The 27,821-nt window shown below is 41.6% G+C and overlaps 1 protein-coding gene across 1 annotated transcript in view; it reads right to left on the minus strand.

Annotated features, from left to right (window-relative positions):
• The window catches only part of KIAA1217 (KIAA1217 ortholog), a 366,098-nt gene that overhangs the window by 331,163 nt on the left and 7,114 nt on the right, over nucleotides 1-27,821 (minus strand). Inside the window, exon 2 of the mRNA XM_055708257.1 lies at nucleotides 18,222-18,336. Within this exon, the coding sequence (XP_055564232.1) occupies nucleotides 18,222-18,285 (64 nt within the window). The 5' untranslated portion in view covers nucleotides 18,286-18,336. The remainder of the gene's footprint in view (nucleotides 1-18,221; nucleotides 18,337-27,821) is intronic.

A 27,821-nucleotide genomic window follows, 5' to 3' on the forward strand; every position in this document is an offset into this window, starting at 1 on the left:
CACAATTTGGATTAATACTCATTGAGGAAACCAGGTTATAGTCTTCAACCATTTACTTTTAGAATCTGGGCTCTGCTCCAGTGTATTTCCCCCTCATTTAATATTTAATTCTTTTTTGAACATGATCTGCCCTGCAATTTTAAGAGAAACCATCTGAGTTCCTCATTCAACTATATTATAGTCATTTTGCTTCAGAATTGCTCCCACAACAGTATCATACATGTCTTAGGGATAATTATGTTTTATGGTTATAAAAGTTAGCATTGCTGGAATGCAAGAGGACTAGAAGTACAGCGCACACACAAGGTTCAGAACACAGCCCTTCTCGTACCCGCAGGAGAAGAAATCCCATCCCATAAACAACCTCCCCCTGCCCCCCACCAATTCCTCATCTTCAGGCATTCTGGGACAACAAATCACCATATCAATCAGCATAACTTTCAGAAGTAACAGCAGGAAATTTTTTTCTTCCTAAGGCAAATTTATTTGCTCCTCTGTGTAGACACGCAGACATTTTTAGTAACACTTCTGGATAATCAGCTTTATCAGCCAGATGGTGCATTTTTTGGAACAAGAGACATGGGCTGCTTGTTTCACCACAAACTGGGGCAATCCATTTTGATAAGAATTTAATTCACAGTTAATACAGATTGTTGGCATCTGGTTTTATATGAATTGATTGCACAGAGAAATCAGGTCAAGATCAGCTCTGGGTAAGAAGACCGACAGATCTAATGATGAACTCCTGTCATTGCGTATCAGCGTGGAATTTGGCTAACCAGAAGTTAGTTCATGCCCCAGCGAGACAGATCATGTGCTACATGTGCCCCCCATCAATGCATTTAAAAAAAGGGAGGAAAGGGACAACACTGGTAAATGCTCTCCCATTTCACTCGGGTACACACACCAACAGCAGAGCCCTTTAACTGTGACATACAGCCATGCTTCTTATTACTTGCACTTCATAGTACCTAAGTTAAGGAGAGATTAGGCAACAAGAAGTAATTTACAAGACTGATAGTTTTACATAAACTACACTTTTTTAAAAAATTGGTGGGTTTAAAACAGGTTTAGTGTAGTAGATACTTTTTATCAAAAGATAATCTGCTGACCAGGATCATTGAAAGTTCCAAGAATTGCGTAACATTTACATTGTATTTACAGTAATTTCCAGAGCAATTTTCAACAATTCACTTCACCTTGTTTCTCTCAAAACTTATACTAGGCCTGTCTTTATCATGTTAGAGAGCTTGTAAGTGAAACTGTCTTTGGAAAAATATCATTTCAGAATGCATAAAGTTCAAACTGCAGACACATTTTGAGAATGTGAACAAAATTATGACCAGACCTCATAATATTTACTTTGAGATTTGGCGTGTGTAGGGTGCAAGACTACAAAGCTGATGTATGGCACAGAAGATTACTTTATCCTTTGCATAATAATACACTTGATACACGTCCTATTTTCTACTTACATTATTTTAGAGTACCTGAACTAGATAATTTAAAAGTAGAATCATAAATCTAATACAAAATGTACATTTGAGACTCTGCTAGAGTCACAGCTACAACAAGACGGAACAAAAATGGTTTCCCATCAAGTGGGAAAAAAGCTCCCATTATGCAGTTTCATTACATAAACCTATTTATTCACTGAAAATTAAAGGAGTCAGGTTTCCAAGTCACAAAATAAGCAGACACCACAGCACATTTATGCTGTTCACTGACTTTGAACAGTGCTCCAAACCCTAAGCATTGGGAAAAAATCATGACCCAAGAAAAAGATGATTCACGGTTATTACAGAAGGAAATTCAGACGGTTTTTATTTTTTGATCTTAGAGATTTCACCCTTCATGGTTCACATCTTCATGTTTTTCTGCAATAATGACAAAAGAAAGGGATTACTGGCATTTGAAGAGCTAAGGCTGCATGTCCCACAATCACAAGACTTGGAGACGAAGCTGCAGATAGCAACACAAGGCAACTGGATAAAATCTCAATAGTTAACAAAAAAAATAATCAAACAAAGCATTTCAAGATCCCCATCACAGCCATTCCCAGCAGCCACCTGCAGGTGATATCACGCTCCTTTGCAGAGTCGTTACTGTTCCATGCAGCACTTCACCACCACCTCTCCCTCCATGGGTCCCATGCAATGGGCCAGCTCTTGCTTCAAGTTACAGTAACCAGCAGAAGAGCAGGAAGACAAGTCCTTTCTGTTGCATCTGGGAACAGCACAGGAGATCAGTAGGAAAAGGAAAAATTTAAAAAGACAGACAGACAGAACAAAGCCAGGAAAACAGAAGGCCTGCAAAATTTGTGGTTGACTTCATTTAAACAATGCAAGATGCAGAACATTAGGAAGTAAAAAAAACCCCAAACAACCAAACTCATGCAGACAGAGAGTCTTCAGTTCCACTAAAAACTGGTTTTGGCTGATGCAGCTATTCAATTTCTGCAAACTCACGTCAGGATAAAGCAAGCCTATAGAATCAGTCCTTCTTCCTAGTGATCTGCACTTTCTCCTTTCCTTTAATGGGGAAGTAGAAATTTTTGTACAGTTTAAGATGTAAATATTATTGCACAGAGGCCTCCATTCAGAAGATCTTTTTTTAAAAAGAGACATGAATGTAATCTTTTGAAAGAAAACCATCAAAATATTGAAATGGCCTTGCAAAATTGTGTCTGAAACAGCACTGAGAGAAAAAGTGTTTTAAACCACTGTTAATTACCAAACTTAAATACTGTCTGACAGGAGGCTACATAACCTAAACCTGAATTTTTGTGTCTGCACTGCAACTGAGGAAGCAGTACTGGCTTTATGTGAGAACCATTAGGACAGGAGTTTGCAGCTCCCACCAGACACCCAGAACACATCATCACCCCGTACATTAGAAGGAAGGGAGAAGGGTCCCCTTACGCTAAAGCCTCGCTTCATACTGGTTTTGCTTTGAAGCAGTTTACTCTGTACTGCACTCTGAAGGACACTGCAATGAACATGCACTTCATTGCTAATGTGAAATTTAACCAGCTAATGTGACATTTCAGACGTAAAATTTATTACTTCCTGCATTTGTTAGTTTTACAGTAAAGTAGCAGCAAGTTATCATTAATTATTTCTGGCATCTGATCAAAGTACAAAAATTTGGAAGCCTCCAAAATCTTTAAAAATATATAGATATATTGTAACAGCAGCAAATAATCTCATCAAAAAGGAAAAGTGATGTACAGCTTTGACAACATAAATCTACAAGTTAAAGCTGCAGAAAAGACGGATGCGGGGGGGGGCGGGGGGGTGGTGGTGGTGTTATGTTTTATTTCAGGAAGTCTCCTGGCAATCTTTCAGCAGCTACAAAAGGACAAGACCCATTTTATTCCATCTATTTTAGTATTCTCTGAATACCACAGAAGGCCTCTAATGATTTGTGCAACTGGTAATTATTCCATCTTTCTGGTTAGCCTGGAAAATGCCTCCAAAGCATGCCATATCCTTCTGTGGGGCATGGTGCTAAATCAGTCCTCAGTCAAGCCCTCAGTGAAACAGCTCTACTATTTCATAGGGGTTAAGGGCAGAAGGGACTATTCAATCATCTAGTCCCATCACCCACATTTCATGAAACATTACATTTCTCCCTCAATCCCACTTCAAGCCCAATGACTCTTTAAGACATGTCAGAAAATATTTGTCCTACAGGTGAAATGCCTGTAGTACACAGATGGCACTGATGCTGTAACACGATGGAGAACTGACAAGCTATGACCAGAGACCCAGCACATGACCAAGATACCGGCTCTTGGATACCACATGGACCAAGATACCTAATTTGGAGGGGAGAAGCAAATTCCCTCTAATATCCAAATATTATGACCGTGTGAGTAAAAAATGCCGCATCTTCCCCAAACCAGATCTCTCTGTACCAACCTCCAAGCTTTGACTGCCCCCCAGAGCATCTCCTCTGCTGCTGAGGGGAACTTCTGTAACTGCTGAGGGAAAAAAAATCCCAGCTAGAACCCCAACTCAAATATATTTGGCCAACAGTATCTCAGTTGCATTAAATCCTGACTTGGGCAGCTAAATCCACATGCATAAGATCCACTCACAGGCACCAAGCACAGAGCTGGGAGGGATATAAGCACACTGTGGAAACATAAGCGGTTCAGTTCTCTCCGTGGTCCATCATAACAGGAGGATGCGCAGGGGCTCAGATGGCAGCCCACAGAGCAACCCACTGCTCATGAAAGGAGGGCCACAGCTACTGACCTGGCAGAGCCATCTCAGCAGTGTTTGCAAAAAAAGGCCACAGAGGGTTAATTCAGAATCAAGCAGCCAAGAAAGCTGATAAACAGGTTTATTCTAAGAGTGCATCTCTGATATCTGTGTGTTATTTATGTTGAACCCCAAAGTCAAAAACCAAAAAAGGGAAGTCTGCATTAAGAAAAAAAAAAAAAAACAAACACTAAATAAATAAGAAAGCCAGTGATACCTGTGGAAGTACTTTCATGCATTCACGTAAGGTTTCATTGCGATTTAAAACAGATGAAATCTAAAAAGTTAAATAACTCTAAAGAGCATGATTCTTCAAGGATTATATAACAATTATTTCCTGACATTTAATACATTCTTTTAAAAAAAGGTTGGTTTTTTTTAAAAAAAAAAGTACATAAGCAGTGCATGCAGCTCTGCTTCAGGAATTTGAATGGCAATCAGTCCACTGATTTTCTTAATCAGAATAAACATACTCTTTCCTTCAGACTGTTTTCTCATTTATCTCACGCTTCACACAGTATTACAGTGGAAACCATCACTTCTGCTGGATGAAAGAGCAATCCAGGATATTACCATGAGGAATATAAAAGATAACAATAAATTTTAAAAAAAAAAACACCAAACAACCAACCCAAAGCTTTCAGTCTCTAAACATCTTTCTCTGTTTCCTGCCTTAGGTGCTGTTCAAATCCCTCCAAACTTCCTGCCCTCTCTGTTCACTTTCCTCCAACTGACAAGGCAATTCAGCCCAATTTGACTAAAAGTCTATACAGGAACTTCTCCCTGCTATTTATTCACTCTCCTCATTTACTGGGGTGCTTGGACAGAAACCAAATGCCTACATACTGTTCTCTCTTAATATGGATTCTTCTCTCAGTCTTTGCCAGTTCCTCCAGCACAGTGATAGGTGGTGTTACGACTACCGAGCACTTCATTATTTGATATACTATAGCAAAGAATAATACCATGAAATGTTCTTGCCATCACATCTGTATTCACAACTCCCGTACCTATGTACCTCCCTCGTCCTTCTTTCCAAATTGCGGCTGGAGCAAGGCAGAAAGGTAACAGCTTTGTATTTCAAAAAGAAATGAGTGTACCCGGCACAGTCCTAGGATCAACATCATAAATTGGCTGGGAAAGGACAGGCAGATACTAGCATGAACCTGCACTTCTTATGTGTCCTTAGTTTGGGACAAGCAGAAGCAGCCTGTTTTGTGCCAGGATGCTTATATGCTGTACAGGAGCAGCAACCAAGTCTCCTTTCTCCATTCCTGCCTCTCTGGACAGTGTTAGACATGCCTTATGGTCCAGACTGTGAAAAGATAGGTTCAGAAGCAGCTGCCCTGCAGCCTAAAGGTGAATGTTGTCAAAGTCTGATGGGTCGCTGCCATCACTCCTGGTAGCAGCTGCTGGGTGGTACCACACCAATACCACCACCATGTAGAAGGTACCACAGGGGCAACCTCTGCATTAGGGAAACCACAGCATCTCCATCCACTGCTAAAGATAGCTCAACAGTGACCCAGCTCGCCCCTTCAACAGGACTTAGTTCTCCTAAATACCTTCATGTAGGGAACACATACACTCACTCTCCTCCCCATTTCTGTATATGATACCTTATACCCCCATCTTGTGGGCTTGCACTGTTCTAACAGTTAAATAAATACTTTCGTGTGGACAGGGGAGGGTAGAAAACGAAAAAACAATACACACTGCCCACTGAGAAGAAGGATGAGAAGATATCCTACCCATCTCTGAGGGGATGCAAAGGGACACTGTTGTGAGCTTTTGGAAGCCAGCTCTTTTTTGGCTATACAGAAGGTACTTATAATTTTACAAGGTCTTTGATGGGAAAATTAAATATTTGCTATAATATTTAAAAAACACTTCAACAATATAAAAGGTCCTTGTATTGTAATCCAGAACATTTTCTTATACTTTGCAATTAGTTTTAAATAAAATTGCTTTGAATATAGTATTGTAGTTAATCCACAGTATTTCTGAGGTTAATGAAAACTCCCTTTGCTGCCAATGTACCAGAAAGGTCTAAATGCCTGTTCTTAGAACAAAAATGGTACAAGCTTTATATACAAGAACTAGATTATAAAAAAACCCCACCATACACAGTCACCCTGTCATTCCCATCCAAGTGTAGCCAATTTGTGGCAATTAGCACATTGTGCATAGCACAATTCATCTGGCTGTTCACTGGGATGCCAAAGAAATTCTGGGTGGCAGTTTGCATTAGAGCTTATCAGCAGTACTGACAAGGGATGCCTGTGCATCAGCAAACACCTTCTAAAACATGCAGCAGCTTGGCTGCTGTTTCCACCTGTCAGCCACTTTTCAGCGAGCTGGTATCAGGAAGGAGAACACTTAATCACAGCTCTCCAACAGCTAATATTAAAGGAGAGGGCAGGATGGCTTCTGGCAAATTAAAGTCAGCTGAAGTTATTCACCCTTTCCCTCATGGCCACACTGCTCCCCACACCAGTGTGGGATAATTTTAATCCATTGCTGTAAGACAGCCACAGCTTTTGTTTTCTCCCATTTCAACTGCCTTTTGCATGAAAGGCTGGGGCTTAGCCAAGCGTGAGCTTGCAGAATTTTGGCTTGCTAATGCAGGATCTGATTTCCCAATCCATAATTTAACTTACACTGAATACTTACTATAAGGGTGTCCTTATAAAATATATTAGAGATGTAAAATTTCTAAACAGCACTACATTCTGTATTATTTACTTAGCAGCTAAAAATTTCTCTTGGATGCATCAAAGACCCCTTAACACAGAAAGATCTTAAATATAATGTATGTCATGGAGAAATTAGAATGAGAGATGGGGTCCTTCGGGAGCTGTGGTTCTCGGACATCCTGCTTTTACTGATTCCTTTTTACAGATCTTCAAAAGGTTTCAATCTCCTCCTCTTAAAAAAAGGAGGAACCCCCCTGCCCCTCTAAACATGACCTAGAACTCATTTTCCTTCAAGAACTTCACTGAAATTTATGATAGCGAAAATGCCTGTGAATTTCTACTTCATTCCTTCCTTCACTACTCCTGTCTCAAGACTATAAGCCTGATCTTCCCTTCAAACCCAGTTTCTCCACTAATATTTTTAAGAAATTACTGCATCAACAGCCTGACAAAGGCACCTTTGAGCAGCGTGAACAACTACAGACAGGGAGCTGGATTCAAACTTGTTGATAAATCAGTCTAAGACAGGCACAGAATTTCAAAATTAATTTTCTTCTCGAATCCATTAGCAGATCTGAATAAATAAGTTTTGATAAACACAATACATTCTCACTGACCACAAAATACAACACTGAAACACACTCTAAAGGCACTCCCAGAGTTGTATGGAAATAAAATAGCTTCTTACAGCAACGTTTATACTGGCACACTGGATTGACGGAGAGGTGATTTTCAGATCACAGCAGCCACATGTTCTGAATTCAGTAGCTTCACTGCTCGGCATAAGCACTGTCGCAGAGTGCCAAGGACGTGACTAAAGGATAAGGGTCCGCATCCAGGAAGAGGGGCCACGCCAGCGTTACAACGCCTGTCTGGGGCTGACCCCTGCATCCCGCAGCAGCCTTACGGGGCTCACTGCCCTCACACCCTACAGCCCTCCCACAGCCAGCAGCGGTGACGTCCTAGCAGCAAAGCCAAAGGAGATGGAGGATGCTGCTCTATCCTGGCAGAAGACAAGCTTCTCCGATTATCTGGTCCTCAACAAAACCTAGTATGCCTTTGTCACACAACTGAGTGTTGCAGCGGTAACCTGGGCAGCTGCAACTCTTCTGCCCACTACAAAGCAGCAAAGAATCGCTACAAGAAGCGGCACAGCAGCTCAACATGTACAAGCATCCCAAAGAGGAAAAAGATCCATCTTAACTAACACTAAACATTTAAACAAATGTAATATTAAAGTAGTAAAACAGACAATAAGCAAATCTGAGTTATCTAACATATACATGTATAAACCAAGATGAGGGAGTGTTGATCTGCTGGGGGGCAGGAGGCTCTGCAGGGGGGTCTGGGCAGGTTGAACCCATGGGCCGAGGCCAGTTGTAGGAGGTTCAGCAGGGAGAAGTGCTGGGTCCTGTACTGGGGGCACAACAATGCCACAGGCTCCGGTACAGAATGCTCCTGGACAGGGACTCCACCTTCCCCCTCACCTTTGGGGCTCTGCATTAGGATGCAGACACCCTGCTAAGACCAGGGATGGGACAGGAAGGCCTCTTGTCCCAGGCAGTGCCCCAGCAGTCCAACCTAGCTTCTGGAACAGAGCAGTTACTGATGCCAAAGGACACACCTTCGGTACGGTGCAGCGTCAAGGAAGACCCTCCAGCCCAGCTCTACACAAACCTCTCCAAGGTGAGAAACCAAGGTTCAAATTGTGCTGTGAGCAGGGCAGAGAGTGGATTTGAAATTGAACTTCTTCCCTCTAGTATTTTACTTATCAAGCTAATGACATTCTCGGACTTTCAGTCTGTGGGTCAGTGAACTGTAATTACATGCATTAAAAGGAAATATTTTTAAAGCACATCAATACAATAGTTGTGGAACAGTATCACCAGTGCTTCAGAACAAAAGCCCACACCAACATTTACATCTTTTATTCATATATTTTAGTGAGACTAAAAGCTCACATACTTTAAGATTCACATAAGATGTAACGTTGGATATGCATGAGGATCAAGACTGCAAGAGTTCTTACTATTCTGAGGATCTTGGATAAAATTAAAAAGATTGATGGGCTCTGGAAGAACCCTCCCTACACACACAGCACTATTTCAAGGTTTCCCATCTTCTGGTCTAAAGAGACAGAAGACAGAGTTACCAGGTTGGCCAGTTATATTCCTTTCCCTGGGGACTGTTTTAAAGCCGTTTGCCATGACTAGCAAAGTTGGGGTTTTTTTTCATTCATGTTGCATCCATGCAGGAGACAGAACAACACAAAGAAAAGTACCAATGTAACTGCAGTGGTGAAGGAAGACGACTCACTTAAACCAAACCACATAATCTCCAATCATTGCAAAATATTTTTTGTTTTGCTCTTCTTGTATTTGCATGGTGAGTGCTGCCACTTTGGGCATAAAACCCATCTCAAAGGACTACACATAGCAACCCTTCCTTTCTGCCTCAGCCAACAGCACAAACCAGTACTCCACAGCAGAAAAGAGGCTCCCACTGGGAAGACTCCATGTGATGCTAATGACCTTCCTGTTCACAATCATCTTCCTGCTTTTGGGGACATAAGGAGGTAACAATTGTGCAGTTCTCGAAACATTTCAGATTTCTAATCTGTTTTGAAACGTAAGACAGACCTAAGATTGGACTTGAAGTACGTAATGATCTTCCTACTGTAAATGAGGATGTGTCTGAGCTAGCTACTATATTTTTCAACTGCATTCAAGAATTTCCCACTACGTACTATTGAAAAGGCTGATAGCTCTAGATGGAGAGGCTAGAATAACTACAGAGAGCATTTCTGCTGTCTGAGAGAAGGCTCGATGTGATTTCAAGTGAACAGTCAGTCACTATAAAAACGTTTTTAATAATGTGCTGGGCTACTCAGGTCCAAGCCGCATGTAAGAAGTACACACAGCCTCTAGGAATTTCAATTATCAGCCACAGATTACAGTACCTGTGGCAAGCATGCAAGCAGCACTGAGTTTTACTTATCTATTGCAGCAAATGAATCTAACGAAGCTGATTCAATGACTTGGGGATTTCTAGAGAGAATGAGTCCTGAATAAAGTCATACAGCTACAACTTCACCTACATGAAACACACAGAAGAGTTAATAGGCAGAAAAAAACTTCTAGCAAGGTAGTTTGGGGGGGGTGGGGTGGGTTTGCTATTGCCTTTGCCTAAAGTATCATTAAATGATGGAGAGGTGGCATTATTTATTAATCAGGTTGTTAATTTAAGAATCTTGCTAGACTGTACCCATAAGAGCAAATGATTGCGCATAAGCATAGTGCTACAAATACAGAGTTTTATTTTGAATGAGGTTCTTGCAGTGCTAACCCATGATCTCCACTTTAGGATTAAATCTTTCCTATGCAGAACCCCTCGTTAATAATATCCACAAAATGCTCATAAATACCTATTAGGAGATGGCACCTTTCAGAAAAAGCACATAAAAGCTGTGCTCCAGACATAATACTCATTTCTTGGGAGCCTGCAGATAGAATTGAAGTTACTAGTTTTGACCTCTGATGATTGCTGTCATGTGTGATAGCATTAGCAGAGGTATTCACAACTAGAGCACTCCACCAGGATGAACAGTTCCCAGTGCAGTGTTTCCCCTGTTCTCACAAGGCACATTTCTCACCCTGTATGCCAGAATCCAGATTTGTTTTAGTTACAAGACCATCTGCTTTTTGAAAGGCTGCTTTTTTTTTTTTGATGACAGATGGATGAGGTTCAAATTCTTGTAACCAGCAATGAATTTTTATATTTCATTGTCTCTGCTGCTTATAGTCTTGCTTTAATTACTTGAAAGAAAGAACTCTCATGGGGGGAGAAAGAGTTTTCCAAATGCATGAAATTTTTAAACCAAAATAAGCATATAAAATAACTTTCTGATGCTTTAACTACAAATAGTCTAGCTCCAGGTTTGTAACCTAGTTCTGTAATCCTGTATTGGCTCAGGTTTCTCTTTCATGTCCCAGAATAAAGAGATGTGGAAGCAGAGGGAGTACTTTAAGGGGGCTATCTACAGTGTTATAAGCGTCATATTTTTTCCCCCAGAGTCTCACAATATCATCTGGCCCTTTCAGAGTCTTAGTTCTTGAAGTCTGGTGTTTGCAGAAGACCCACACTTACTTACAAAAAGTTCATGAAAAAAACAATAGATTTCTAGCCCTTAATACTTAAGGAATAAAACTTCAGAAGTCGGTAGGCAGATTTATGGGTTTTGCTTAAATTCTTTCGTGCTTTAAAAACCTTTCTATTTTTATTTCATATTTAATACCCATTTGGAGTGACAAGCTTGGAATAGTAAATAAACCTCCATGATACCACTGAAACATTGTAAGAGTCCCCGCTAATAGCATGCTGCCAAGCCTTGATCCACAAGCCATAAACGATACATCCACTAGCCACAAGCACCCCACTACATACCCCAGGAGAAGGGAGGCATCGGGAAGTGCGTCACTGAGACTAGTGGGATTTGGGGGTCCCCCATCGCTGACCGCAGCTGTATCAGGTTTGCACCCTGGCTCCAAACACTGCTGTTGCAGCACTCTCCAAACTATCCAGCTGCAACAAGGTCTTTTACCATCTCATACCAGCACACTCTTCATACAGCCCCTCTGCTGCCTTCTCCTCGTCTCACCTCATCCAGAGCATGTATTCTCTCTTCCCTTGCTTCTTCCTCGGCTGCTCTCTCTTCATTGACTCTCAACCACTTAATTTAACCAGCCACACCTACACCTTATCTACATCGGCCAACCCACCGCTGTATATTATCAATGTTAATTAACCCAGCTTCATTCTTCTACACATTGCTACATTGCCCTTAGCACTGCTTTACTTACTGCCGCACGGTCAGGGACTGGGATTAACCATGAGCCCCTGCCAGTCATGAACGTAGCCCCCAAAACAGGATGCGCGTTTGGATTAGGGAACGCTTCAAGCAGCTGAAAAGCCCCACATCGACTACTCCGCTATAACAGGAGACCTAAGCTGTGTGCAAATAGGGGATGGAGGAGAGCCAAAGAACAAATGACTGAGCAAAAGGCTAAACAATCCTATAGTTTACATCCTTACATTATGCCACAGACCCATTCCACCTGTGAAAATATTTCACTACATGTCATGTTTATATTAATTTCTTAAGAGTAAGTGCTGCCTGTACAGCTGCAGGCACCAGCTTCACCATGCGCCTGCAGCCGGCGTGACAGCCTCGCAGGTGCGTGCTGCTGGGAAGGGTCACATCCATGTCTCAAATCAGGCACAAATGCAACAGAAAAACTAAGCCCAGATCAAAACATTTGGAACCTCTGCTCTTTATTATTATTCAGTCACTATGGAGCCTTTGCAGGCTTCAGTCTTGATGTCAATGGAGTAACTGTTTCAAGAAAAAGGGGGGGAGAAGAGGAAAGAAACTCTAAGGAGTAGAGGGAAGCCTGACAGCAGATAGAAGTGTAATCCAAGGGGGAAAAAAAAATCTAACTGGTTTTTTGTTCCAGTTCCTTCTTGATTTCCCAGAAAAACCAAAAGCAGATGCTTAACTTACTGTTCTCATACTACTGTTTAGTGTGCCTTCATCTATTTCCTGATGTTATTCACGTTTTTCCCTCTCATTTACTAATAAAAGGAATGAAAGATCACAAATAACAGTCAGGGAAGAGTGACACATAACTGAGGCATTTTTCATCGTGTTAAAAAAGTAATTTTCAAGACAAAGTCCCTACTAACCACATTCTCCTCGGAGCAAATAAAATAATCTGCTCCTCATAATCAGTACAGTCTAGATGCTGCCAAGCCTTCTAAAACTACCTGATTTGGGATGTTAGTGGTTTTTTGGCGTTTTCTTTTTAAAACAACACTAAAGAAAAACCCAACCCATACTAAACCCAAGAAAGCATGTTTTATCTACACAAGAATTTTCTAGCACAGCCATGATGATTGTTCACATGCACTTTGTTGTATTCTGGAGCAATGACCATATTTCACACATTCTTTTTAAACCTTGATTAATCTAACAAAAAAAAAAAAAAAAAAAAAAATTAGGCCAGACAGAATCCCTGTATTGAAGACATTTCTCCTAATGTCATACTGAATCCAAAGTAGCCATGATATATACCACAGGAACAATTTATTTAAGATAGCAGTACAAGTGGTACAGAGAAAAGTATTTGAACAGCACTGACAAACTTCACTGCTATATTTTCCCCACATTATGTCTCATCATCAAAATTCCAGCACTGAATCTTTTTTTTCCTCTTTTTGAATGCTGGGATATGCCAAAGGTTAGTTTTAAAAGAAAACACTCACAGTGGTGGCTGACTGATACCTGCTGCCTTTTAAAACATGTTGCCTGCCTGCGCATCACTCTGCTCCACCACATGCTCTCCTGCACCCAAGTGGCACCAACAGCACAGCATTCCAGCCCTTGCACCTCGCCAGACATTTTAAAGAAAAAAGTTTAATATAATTGCTCGCCCCCAACACTCAAAGGCCAAATAATCTCTAAATCCCTTAGCAACAGCTCAGTTCATGGCAGAAACTCCCAGTGATCAGCAGAGGTGAAGCGATGCTGCTGATCTCTCCCAAGCTGTTGCCAGCAATGGGAAACCCATTAGCAGCTTCATAGCAGGTCCCTGGGCCCTCCTAAAAGCCCAAAAGCTGCAGGAATATTTCAGCCCAGAGGCAGGTGAAAATCTTAGGAGTAAAAAAAAAAAAAAAAAAACACCAAAAAAACCAACGCACCAAAACAAAAAAAACCCAACACCAAAACCCCAAAACAAACAGAAAACCCAGAAAGAAGCTGGTATGCTGACAGAAAACTGGGAGGGAGCTTCAAGGGAGAACGAAGAGACTTTGCTAGTGTGGAGCCCAGCCTCTCAGGACAATACAATGGTAGACAGCTTCCTTACTGGGATTTCAGTAGAAGACACAGCATTTCCACAGCTTGGGGAAGAGGGTGTAGAACTATCATCTCGGAGACCAGACACATTTATGTCTCCAATTACAATAGACATCTTTGTGTTCTCACCAAAAAACGTACCAGGGCAGTGCTAAGGGCTACAGAATGGAGGCTACAGTAAGTAGAAAATACTTTCCATGTTCCAGCATGGAAAAAATAAGGAAGAATATGGGGACTCTTCATCACAGCTGTGTCCAGCATGTCAGGATCCAGGAGCTCCTGAGAACTACATCTTGGAGGACAGAAGAAGGTATTAAGGGGTCTTGCGGTACTCTTGTTAAAGACCATCTGCATCTCTCAGGATCTTGCAGTCTTCAGAAGAATAATTTTGCAGATTTTATCTTTAAAAAAAAAAAATCACATAAATATATATATATATATTTACAAATGGCTGCAGAGATCGGGAAATACTCTCAGTGCCAAGTCTCTTCACTTGCCAGGTCTGTGAAGGAATCCAGACTGACCAAGTTTGCACATACAAATACTTTTCTATTAATGTTTTAAGAAACAGGGTAGAGCTTAAAAGGTCAGAAAACTGAGCATTTCCTCAGCATGCAGTTTCCTCCCATGCAGTACAATCACCTCACGAGAATATCTGCAATATAAGTATCCCATGACAGGATGGGCAAAGGTTACAGTCATCCCAGAAAGAAAAAAAAAATTAATAAAAAGGAGGGATGGGCTGATAGAGGGGTGCCATACAACTAGGATGTTCCCTCTTGATTAACATCCAAAGGAAGGTGAAAGCAGAAAAGAAATGCAGAAACCACACACCCCAGACACACACAAAAGATCATGGAGAGAAAACAGTCCCGAGAGCAACACACTGGCAAAGGCAGAATCTGTAAATTAAAAGAACTCTGCCTCATTCAAATGACTAAGAGAAAGTGAAAATTATGTATCAGGTATGCTTTGCACACTGGCATAAGAAAGGCAGGGTGCAAGTGCCTTATGTACACTGTCAAGGAAAGCCCATTTCCAAGTTGGGCACTTGCAAAACAAACACCCAACATGAATATGTATGCAGCGATAAGGACTCAGAAGGAAAACGTGAAGTGAAAAATATGATGTGACCCAGTAACACACACACATTCCCCATCGTCCCCAGGAAAAAACAATAAATCTGAAAAACAGCAGTGAAAGCAATAACACCTTCTGAACATGCAGGTTTGGTAAGTGATGAGCATTTAGTGCAGCTAGCCAAATACATGTAGTGAATATCCCCAGCAGCAAGGGTAACAGCAATAAATAGCAAAAAACAATCACAAGATTCCCTTTAACTTCCTCATTTTTACAGGATTCTCCAAATACAAGCCTGGAAGCAGCGTGGCAGATGGAGAGGTAGAGCAGTGCCAAGTTGACAAAACTTGAGCTGCTCAACAGCCTTCACCCCCAGCCACCCAGCTACTGCAGTGGCTTCTTTTCCTAAAAATCACCGTAGTGGGCTGCAGCAAAACTCCAGCTTAGCACTGGGAAACTTCAAACTGAACTTCAAACTGTATGCTGCAGTGCCCCAGCCACATAACTGTTTCCATTGTGAGATCAGGTTGCCTAACAGATTCCTTTTGTTTGGTATAGCCGAACTAGCTAAAAACCACTTATTCGTATAATCAAGAATCAACCTGCCATGAATGCCAGTCTTGGCTGGATGCGAATCAACCGACACACACCTCACACCCCCCAAAAAAAAATCTACCGCTGGAAAGTGCTCACACGTAACAGCACCATTAAAAACAATCATAAGGCAAATTTCTACTGAATTAAACCCACACTATTCTAAATAAAATAAATGAACCGAACAATCAACTGTGGAAAGCATTTAAAAAAATCTGGAAAAGATGTGTTTAAAGGAGATACTAAAGGTTGGAGTGGCATTAATCAGATTTAGAGGGAAAGACTAAGACACCACCTTCCCACACTCCACTTCAAAGCTTTACTGTCTCCCAGCTTGAGTTAATAGCAAAAATCCAAATGGGAGGTCACCTGTGAGTACTAAACCTACTTAAAAAAAATAGTAGTACTTCAGATTCAAGGAAGATGTCTTGCATAGACTCTGCACCTGGCCCTCACAACCACAGCAATAGCAGTAAGGTGAATTTAAACAGTCTATCTAAAGGCAGCCAATAACAAGGGCAAAGCATGATGAAGAGAAACAGCTTCAAGCACTTGAGATAATGATGATAGTTTAGTCTCATAAAACCCAGTGACAAGGCAACTCCATCAATCAGAACTCAAGATGAGAAGAGCAGGGGTTGCTGCCACCACCTACCGAAGAGGCAAGTAAGAGCGCAATCCCTCCAGGGGCACAGAGCACAAACGTGGCCCTCAACATGGTTATTCCCTGAACAGGACATGACCAGAAGTTAAAGTGACTGTTACCAGCATATTGGTGGTGCTCTGCTGACAATGATTTCACAAGCTGCTTCACTTCAACACGGGTGGCACAGCAATTCACATTGCGGCACAGCAATTCACACCGCTTCACAGCAACAGCCATCACCCGCCACTGCTGCAGGTCCTCCCGAAGGAGCTGCCCCAGCGCACCACCCCTCTGGCACCACAACAACCAGCCTCAGTCTGAGTTATCAAGATCTACCAAAGTGGTCCAGTTCAACAAAGTAAGTTATTAGCCCTGATCGTGCAGACAGACTCCTCGCCCATGCAGTCTCCATTCCAGGGGAAAGCAGGGCAGGCTCAACAGACTGCCCTCTGAATTCATGGGCTTCTAGGCAGAAAAGCCTCTCCCTCTCAATCATATTCTTCCAAACAAGATGACAGGACAAGATGGAAAATAACTGGTTAATAGCATGACTTCAAAAGATCCCTTCCCAAGAATCAGACTATTTTTCAAAACCAGCAGCATCTCCCCCCATTAATTCAGACACTGACAATAGATGACAATCACTGCATAAATGTGCTGGCACTTAGTAAAGCAGCTACAGTGGTAGACCAAAAAAGCAAGTATTTGGCCTCAGGGAATTCAGAGAATCAAAATAAATTCTTGTCAGAGTCTAAACTAAATCCAAAGGGCAACAGTCCATCAGTAATCTACAAGCTTCCTAAACCAAAAATCTGAGGAACCATCCCAGCATTGGCCTGTATTATCTACATAAAACAGGTTAATTTCTTCTCAGCTCTGCCTGCTGTATTCAGGCTCCAGACTGTTCAAGAGGATTCAGCTGCACTGGGTTTTGTTATACAAAACCATATTTAATATTTCTTCATTTTGAATACATCTCTCCTTCCTGCCCATACATGCAGTTAAAGCAAACTCTCAGATGCCAATCGGTAGTTTAATCGTCCTCCCCCTTGGACACACAGCACAGCTGGATTAATTCCTAGAGACTCCCCTTAGACCCTTGGGACTCCTTGTCAGGACTATCAGGATAAGGATCCAGGTCTGGAAGTCCACAATTGTGTCTAACAGCTGATAACCATCCATAAACCCACAACCACTGGACACGTAAATACCTAGATTTATGCCCAAAGATGAGAACTGTAAGCCACATTTGCTGTGGCTCAGCAAGGCTCCCTAGCAGACATACTGATCTATACGCTGATAAAATCATAAAAACGACCCTGTTCCAATTCAGACACTAAACACAGCCAAATGCCTTTCTTAGAGGGTCAGACAGGAGGTCCCAGCTACCCACTACACCTTAGTTTTGCAGAAGCGAAATGATTCAACCGGAGTACCACATAGAGAGTAATTATTTATAGCAGGTAACATCCCCTAACAAATTTTAGCAGTACATGGAAGATGTGATGGGGCTCACAGTGTGTGAAACAAATCAACACAGTTCATGGCAGAAAACCCAGGAAAACCACAACAGTCTTCAAGAAACGTTATTTTTAAAAGAGGGGAGCTGGAGGATGTTTCAGATGCACCTCCTCTAACCTATCTTCCCTGCCCCAACGTTTACCTTTTGTATATGAAAAAAAAAGGGGGGGGACAATGAAGGGACAACTCACATCTTAGGAAACATTTTCAACGCCTATTAACTCTGCCTCTATATCCTCCCCATCTACCAAACACAAAACCACCTCTCCAGAGGAAGCTGTCTCCCAAGCACATCAGAAATAAAAAAAGCCACACATGCATCCATCACTAGCTAGCAGACCTTCTTCCGATGTACATGAAGCCAGGAAAGCACGGTAAGATGCACTAGAAGGGGCCGATCAAAACAACCCATATCGCCAGGTTTGTCACAGATACCACTGTGTCCGAACACAGGAGAGATGCAGGCAGTGTTTTCTACACCAGGGACGAGCTTTCACACTTACCCAGCTCCCTACAGGGGAGCGCCACGCTCCAGCGGGGCGGCCGGGTAGCTCTGCCATGAGGCATGCCGGGGCATCCCAGCACAGTGGCTGCCAGCAAGCTGTGGCTTCGGGAAACCTAAAACAGAAAAAAAGTGAGTCAAGAGTGAATGTGCCGAAGCCGCTTTTGAAACCGGCAGCACACACAGCTGTGGCATCACCACAGCTGAAAACCCTGCAAAACACATCAACGTTGACTAACCAAACATTGTTTGTTAAAATGCAATTAAAGCTGGAAGTATGAGCAATTTAACAGCTATACACACCAGAAAATAACCCCCTGATCTCAAAACCAAACGTTTTTAACCCAGCAGCAATCCCCTGCAGAGTTGTTAGCAAACAGACGATCCGAATTTTGAAGTATCAGCTACCCTTTATTGTCTCATCACAAGGCAGAGTTGATACATGCCTGAAGAAATTGTGAGCTCTCTGCATTTGTAATACTATCAGCTTTGTTTCACCAAAACAAATGAATGAATCCCGGAAACGGGCAAGTTACTTTTAGTCATTTCAAATAAAATGTTATACCTAGAAGCAAGAAAGTTTAGAAGAACAGTAACATTATTTACCATCATTCAAGAATAATGAGTTTAAAGATTATGCAACTGATGTGATTTAGGTCCAAGGTGATAATACCTTAAAACAATAAGCATTATTCAAAGTACACCAATTAATGTGAATCTACCAGAAGGCTGAGATATAATTATGCAATTTGCTCTTTAACTTGCATCTGACAGTGATTTAAGTGATATTTCCTAAGCTTAAGACCAACAGTCCATACTCACAAAGTCTGGTAGGTTGATGATTGCAGCTTATGCTCTCTCAAAACTTCAAAGCAAAAGTAGTTTTAGGAACACTGCTTAACAGCAGGGAATCTCTGGTCACATCTGAAACCCAGTAGCTGCATTAGTGAGTCTCAAACTACCCAAACAGAAAGCAAAAGGCAGAATCTCAGTGCCTCTGCCTCTCCTTGCTTCAGTTTCCCAGCGAAAGAGCGCCACGCTGGAAAGATGCTTTATTATTGCCTCCAACATCCACATCAAGATGCACAAGTAGCATTTTTCAGAACAAGCCCAGACAATCCATTAAGAAGAACCACAGATTCACATCTATGTTTAAAAGGGCTGAACTTGAACACATACAGGTAAGTGAACCAGCAGAAGGAAGAGGAGCCAGAAAGTGTTGCTGGGTTTATGTCTTCCAAATGGAGAAGAGCAACACTGCTTATTTAAACCTGAATGCAGTCTACGCAATCACCACTGGCATAATCAAAATATTTTGTATAGACTATACTTGACTAAATTAGGTTATTTTTCATTATAAAGCTGGAAAAGAATAACTGGTTTTTAAAAAATCATATAAAATATCATTTATCCAAAGACTGCTGTAGTTTGAGGACAACACAGTTCATTCTTCATACAAAACAGAAGAGGCTAAATTGCTTGAACACAAAAGATAACGCAAATTCAACTACCAAGTTGTGCCCAGCAACTCTGTAATAATTGCATACAGAACACAAACATGCTTTGTTGAAAACTCATAATATCTAATCAGCTATAATTGTAAATTTTATTTTTCAATTGTAAATTACCAAGGGAACTAACTAGAGAACAGGGGATGTAAAATAATATTCTAGCTGGGGATATTTTGTTAGCACATAAGCCTCTACCCACCCCTTCTCTAATGCCTGCAAGGTTCCTCTGCTTCTGAACTTATTTTAATTGTTAGCTTCTCTTTGAAGGTATTTCAACTATAATGCGAGCAACACTAATGAATTCTCAGCTCTGTGTTATTTTTCCCAAAACAGTTTTTTACATCATCTACAAATTTGGAAGCTGAGAGGTAGTTTCTATGCTCATGTGCAGCTCTGTTTCTGAGGAATGTCAATATTCTTATCAAGTGAGAGGTTCCAAAGCTTCTAAACTAAAAAGTCCAGGATCCAGCTGGTGGCACGGCCCAGGCAGCACCACACCAATGTGCTTCACACCTCTCCTTTACAAGGTTCATCCTTTGGGCAAGCAGATTTGGTAATTCACATTGCTTTCCAAACTTGCCTCTGCCGACACTTATTTTTCAGATGCACAAGTAGTTACCCCCATCCTGAACTCCCAACCCACCATCAAGAGCTGCACTAAAGACACGACATACCAGGTGCCTCAGCAGAACACAGGTAGCAGTTGCCTCCTGCTTACAGCATCCAGGCACCATGGCTCCTACTGTTTAAGGGACACTTCTGACATTGTCCCATGTCATGCCTTCCCTGTGACGGCATCTGACTACGTTCTGCCACTAATTGAGGCCCCACCATGACAAGGACCCTTCCAGAAGGGAACAGGCAGTGGGCAGCACAGCTTACTCCTTTGCCTCCCGCTCCAGTGGTGACCAGCAGACCTTTCAGTGAAGGAAAACCACTGTCACCTACATCTGTAAGCTGAACTATCCAAAACTATTAAATATAATTTTAAAAGGGAATAATGTAAGAAGAGAACCAAAGGATACTGGCCTGCCTTATGAACAGATTTATTTGTATTTATTTTAAATAAGCTTAAATGTGCTGCTTTGAAGTCAGCAGTCAAGGGAGCCAATGCCTACTTTTACCAGCTCTGCTGCGAAAGCCATGCCAAGCTCACTGAAAATGCAAAGACAAACAAAAAGCCAGAAATTCCCTCCATTCTGCAGCACTCTGACAAACAACATGTAGATGGGTGGAAGAATTAAGCCATAATTAGCAATCTCATTGACCCAGGTAGTCACCTTGTGTTCTTTAAAAAAAAGGCAAGCATTTCCAGGTTGTAAAAAAGCAAAGACAAAATGTCACTTTTCTGAAAACAGCAGTTGACAATTTTATACAATAAATAATGCTATTTTATAGTAACAAGTACAACATCAGCAACACAGTAAAGTTAACATATTAACACTGACAGAGATTATCTCTGTTCTCCATTAATCTGCATTCTTTACAGATGGTTATTTATGAAAATTAAGCATGAAGCTGAAAGGTTATCTATGGCCATATTAGCAAACATCTGCTTACGATTCCGATTTTGTGTTTGCATGCTATTCTTGGAAAAGCAACCATTTTCAAGAAGTACCAGATGTGACCAAGTGTTCTTAATCGTAAAATATTCATTTTAGCAAGATAAAAGTTCAGCAAGAAAGCAGGGCCAGGAAAGAAATCATATTATCTGAACACAGCAACTGACTTACACTGCCGCTGCTGAATACTCCAGGGGTAAAGTGTTTCTGAAGAGGAAAAAAGCAGTTTATTTAGTGTGCCACTACAGGTAATTACTCTTCATTTTTAAATATGAAACTTTCAAAGAAATAAACATGAACTCAGTTTCAACTTTAAAGCAGAGAAGTCACATACGACATGAACAGAACCACCTCTATGCTCTCGGGCAGAGGGATTCTGAGGGTACCCTTCAATCCCCAGTGGTGGGAGCTCAAGCAGTCTTCCACAAACCAACTTCAGGGATCTTGACTTGCTCCCCAAATGACCTCACCAAGATCTCTCACCACCCACAATAAGGAAGAAGCGGTTAACTTTCGGCTAGGAAGGTGCTGCAGGCAGCAAGCTCTCTTTCGAAGGAGATTCAAGGGGACCGAAGCAGAGAGAGCTGAGGATGGAGGGATTGTTCAGTTCTTTCTTACAGCCTCACTATTCTTAATTTAGTTCCTAAAAATAAAAGTTTCTGGACCATCAAAATATTTGTCCATTTTATAACTGCACTCTTTGAATGAATAAGACTGTTAATCCAAAAGAATTTTTTGAAGCGTCAATATATTTGTATAAAAATACAAAATGAAATATGTACCCATATAGCTCAATTTTACATACATACATATACACACACATTTACAAACATATATATACACACACACACATTCTGTTTATAAATTATCATGGAATCCTGTCTTTGCAGAGACAGTGCTTCTGAAATTGAAGAAAAAAAAAAAAGAGAAATGTAATAATGAAATACTGAAGTGAAGGATTACAAGCTCAACCAACAACATTTATAGGTCTGATTTGGAGAATTTATTACAGAGTGAATTTTTAAATAACAGATCCTGAATAGCAAAAGAAAAAAGAAAAAAAAAATCCAGCCACATGTCTACCACCCCCAGTATTTCAGACTAACTCTACTAGGTTTGAGAATTACTTTTCCGGTGAGCCCCTTGTGCAAAATTGAGCAATGCACCTAATTTACATTCCTAATAAGTTTTCAAAGGAACACGATACCATGCAAAGATTCAACTTTGGGAAAACTCAGCTTTCTAAATACCATATGACAAGAAAACATTGTACTGCCAAACTTACGTTCAGTCCACAGTTCTTCTAGATTTTTGTTGGGGGGGGGGGTGGGGGGTGGGGGGGTGGGGTGTTGTTTGTTTGTTTTTAAATTAGCTCAGAGATTTAATTTAATCCCAGACTGGCTAAATAGCAATGCTCATAATGTTTAAAGTAAAGCTACAGATGACAATCAAAGACCTGCATTATTAGTTGATGTTGCTTATACATTCTTTTATGTGAGGAACACCGATTACCACAAATCCCTTTAATATCAACAAGCCATAAATTATCTCTTTACCTACAGAAAAAGGAGTGTGATCTGGAAGACTACTGTCTCTTAAGATATCATCTTAGAACCTTTTCATGTTCTATTTAGGACATACACTGAATATATAATTTGTATTTGAAGATTTTTCCACTGGACGAAAATATTTCTTAACAATTCAAATTCTTATATGACATGGCTTCTTGTGCTGGAACTTCAAGACTACAAATTATAAACCTCAATGAAATGGAGTAAAATGCTGTATTCTGAATCTCCATGGTAATTTTTATAATTAAACTTTTCATTTAGGAAAAAAATATATGCCCACATTTTTTAATTTGTAATATATACTTCCTATTACTCTTTCATTCTATAACTGATTCCCCTCTAAGACACTCACCTTCAAAAAGGTCTAGAAGCTTGTTCCCCTCAAATATTTATCAAACTGTGTTTTTTAATGCTGTGTGTCTCCTACCCGAAACACCAGTCTTTTGGTAGAAGACAGACCTCTTAACTTCAGTTGTTTAGATTGTAGCACTTCCTGATATAGCCAACAAACAGGTAGACAGAAATCAGAAAATTGATTTCAAATAAGAGAATCTGCGGTCAAAATGTTGAGATTTAGGTATATTAAAAAAAAAAAGCAAAAGAAAAATAAAAGTCCAGCTATTTTAAAATTTGCATTAAAAACACTAATGTATTTCAGGATTTTGCTTTTCAGAAGAGGCAGAAGCCAGCTCCTTCTCAAGATACTCCTGTGACTGGGCAGCACAGTCTGCTCCTAAATGACACGATGCGGAAAGCAAAGAAAGGTGATGAACAACACAGGTTAGAATACCTGAAGACTAATTTAATGGTGAATAAGGAGATTATCAAAGAAAATTAAATTCTAAATGTTAAAGCTTTTTCGTGCACCTCAGAAAACATGAGCTGCCCAGTTCTTCCATGGCTCTGCAATGCCTTCACACATTTTGCTTTTCACTCTCCTGCCCCATTAGCTCACATGCATTTTTAAGACTCAGATTAAGGCTCCCCAAAGGAAACACCATTCTCAGTGCAAAGCCCTGGAAAGTGCAAGGGTTTGAGTGTGGCAGCCAGGTGGAGAGGCCAGCATATCCCCACCAAGTTGCAGTCAGGGTGCTCACCAAACGCCCATGTGCCCCAGCTATCACCTCCCACCCTGCTCTTCCCAGCACCAGAACGGGATTTTGGTCTGGGCCAGATGCAGGCTTTTGTTTTAATATTTGGGATCTGGAGAAGATTACTCACCACCACAATAAGCAGGAGAAAAGAAAAAGAAAAACTAAAGTGTATTTTTCCCTCTTTGCTTCCCCTTCCCTGAAGTACAAGAATTCACACAAGGGGCAAATGATGCAAAAATCTGCCACTGCACATACAAGAGGCAGGTCCAAGAACTGCCCTGAGAGAAGGGGACTCTGCTGAGGGGCAAGTTATGCCGCATTATGCTATATGATATGTAACTAATGGAACTGCATAGCACAATGTAAGCTGGGAAGAGCCCATTTTCCCTCCCATCCGTGGGCCAAGCAGAGATGATGCCAACAGCTGCAGAACAAAACACAGGGCATGCTGTACGCTACCCAGGCAGGCAGGAACAGCTCAAGGACTCTTCCTGGGACAAACGGGAGGAACATAATGAGAAAACTGCAGAAACAGACACAGCAGCAACAGAGCAAAGGCAGAGGAATAGAAACACGAGAAATCAACAGGCAGATTAAAATGCTTCCAGGTCTCTTCAGCAATGATGCGTGCTTCTGTAAACAGAAGTTGCTCTTAACATACTTTCCACTTGAAATTAATTCCAGCAAATGGAAGAGTAAAGCAGAACAGCTTCCATTTGGGATACGTGAAAGCATCCAAATGCTGTTCCTTACACATCTCTGCACCCTTGACACCACTTCAGGTGTAAGCCCAGGGACTTAACACCCCAGGCAGATGGGTAAGTCGCGTACACACACACGTACACAAGTGGTACATCAGTTGCTGTGCACAAGAACATCTGCACTTAGCTAGGTGCCTTGAAATCAGAAATCTAGTCAAGAAAAGAACTGTTTTCAGCAAACAGAAAAGCCATAAAGCTATTATAAATTTAGACGGTTTAGATCTCTGCTGTTCTTTGAAATTCTTTGGGATAAAGAACACCTTTACTGAATTCCTCTTGTGTAAGACAGAGCAGACAAGCAGTTAAACACTTGCAGAAAATGGGAGTTCCCTTTGCGGGGGTGAGCAACAGAACCCCATTCAGGATTGCCTCCAACTAGAACAATCTACCAAAGGAGGGAAAGAATAAATGAGATTTTTTTAAAAATATTTTATTTTTTAAAATGTTATTAGATTTTAAATATTTACATCACCATACTTCATATATTTAAATCTTAATAATTTTCAGCTTCCTCAGTGCCCTTTACAGATATTTGTTCAGAATTTTTAAAATGTGAGCCATAAAAACAAAGCTAGTAAGAAAAAAGTAAAACTTCATCGTTCGTGAAAAGTTGCCAGCAACTCCAGAAGCCTGCTCCATGCCCGCAGCCTGCATAAGAAAGGGACCCTTGTTCTTGCCCTGCACACAGCGCCCCACCGAACCTCTGCAGCTCTGCTGGACACATACAATGGCATTGACCCCAGGGCCCCACAAGCGACAGCGCTACGGCGCAGATGTCCTGCCAAGGACAAGTCCCATCTTGTGCGCTCAGCCGAGGGTGGCAAGGGGCGCAGCCGGGCACGGGGCAGAGCCCCTTGCCGCCACCCCTGGGGCAGAGCCCCCCATGGCCGAGGCCTCGGCAGCCGCCCAGCCCACGCACCCCATGTCTAGGAAGGGGCAGCGATGCCGACCTCCCGCCCACCCCACAGACCCCCAGCCCCCACCGCCCTGCAACGGCAGCCACCCAGCAGAAGTGTGCCGCTTCTCAACCCTCCCAAAAACATGAGCAGAGTTTGCTCCTTCCTAGAAGAAAAAAAAAAAACAACTCAGCAGTTAATTGCTCTGCTGGATCCTAGTGAACAGTCTAATTTATTGTGAATGATATAAAGCATTCAGAGGTCTGGTCTTTACTGAGCAATCTACAGACCAAGTTCTGTGCCAGAGACCATAAAGAGAATCCCATAAAAGAATTGGTTATAAGACTTGCATTATGAAATTACAAAAGTACAGTAATAGGAACTTAATACCTACCAGAGGCAGTTAGTTTAACAAGAAAAATGGTAACATTTAGCATTAACAAGACAGCACCTTGAAGCCAGTAAAATATGAGTTAACATACCAGTAAATCTGCACCTACAAGTAACCAAGGAAGACACCTTTGTCAGGTAGACACAGAAGAAACATTTCTCATGTTAGGTATACACTTTTTAAAGTTAAAACAAGTTAAAAGAGAATTAATGTGCCTACTGCATAGTTTGGAAACTTTTAGGTATCATATTGCAATTCAACACTAACATCAGAAACACCGAAACAATACGCCAGTCAAACAACTCTAGTGCACACTGGTGCTCTGTTAACATTAAGGCAAACATCAAAAGGAAGAATCTCACACAGTCTCATCTGCCTCCAAGTTTTTGCCCCCAAGTTTTCCCTCTGTGAGCTCCATCCATTAGAGCTGAGAGAGGAGCTCAGACACGAGGCTGCGTGCAACCCCTGCCTTTTCAACAGCTGTGTCATTTAGCTGCTTTGAGGACAGTTAATGATGCTTATTAGCACGCCGACAGCTGATGTATCCATCATTAATGCCATTAGTGAATACAGCAGCAGTGAGAAACTTCACAGCAGCACTGATAAAGCCTGAGAGACTGCATCTCCAAATGGTGAGCACTAGCTCAGTGGTATCAGTGCTCAATCGGCCCCTGTTCCTCATCATCATCATCTCACTAAAAACTGGAAATAGCTTTATAGTTTCCTGCCCCCATGAATGTTGAAGTTTGTCCATCCAGCTGCAGAGTTTCAACAGAAGACACATAAATAGCCCTCAGCAACTTAAGATACTAGGTTAGGAGATGCAGGTTTAAATCTACCTAGACTGAGGCATTGCTGAGCATCTTTCCCATTTTCATGCCAAGTGATGCTGGAAGTGGGAACTAGGTGCTCAAGATCACCATTCACATGACACCTACTACAGAAGAACTGCTAGTTTGAAAGGCAGCAACGTACAAAGTAACTTGAAACACTACTGAAAGTACTTCCAACTAACCTGCTTGTCTTTGACCTAAAAATTACCCAAACTATTCATAATCAGTTCCCAAGTTTCAAAGGAGCAGAGGTAAGTCAACAACTAAATGTTGGCTTTTCTAGCTGCACAACACAGCCACAAAGCTTCAGGAACTAGGTCATCATCTCAGCCTCACGTACTGCTTTGCAAATGCTAGACTTTGGACTTCTTGCACACCCAATACTTGGCATTGCCTCCGACAGCCTGTCTCCATGGAGCTTAGGTATCAAACATAACCCATATGCAGCATTTCCTTACTCTCAGCACCTCCTGCCCCAGGAAGTGGGTTTTAGCTTTTTAGCTTGGATTCTGAGGCACCCAACTTCTCTGCATGCATAAGAAACAGCCCAAGCACATAGGTCAAACCCTACATCAGGGAACTGACTCTCTTCTTCCAAAATCAAACTGTAAAACCTCCTGTTAGGCAACACAATGAAGGTAAGATCTAATGCAGAAGCACACACCAATCATGCAGGCTGGAGAAACATGCACCCCATAAAGCTATTTTCCCTGTGAGGAGAGTCAAGGAGCAGCACAGCTTGCCCTGAGAGGCTGCGCAGGCTCAATCCTTACATTTTTTCAAGACGTGACCAGATCAAGCTCTGAGCAACCTGGTCTGATACCACAGCTGCCCCTGCTGTGAGCAGGGGGCTGCTCTAGAGATCTTCTGAGGTCCCTTCCAGCCTGATTTATCCCATGATTCCTTACAATACATGCCACAACATGTCATGCAATTGGATCTCAATGTTATTCTAATCTCTGGAAGGCGCTATTATGGAGCA

The sequence above is a fragment of the Falco cherrug genome, chromosome 4, assembly GCF_023634085.1.
Source record: "Falco cherrug isolate bFalChe1 chromosome 4, bFalChe1.pri, whole genome shotgun sequence".
In the NCBI taxonomy this organism is placed as follows: Eukaryota; Metazoa; Chordata; class Aves; order Falconiformes; family Falconidae; genus Falco; species Falco cherrug.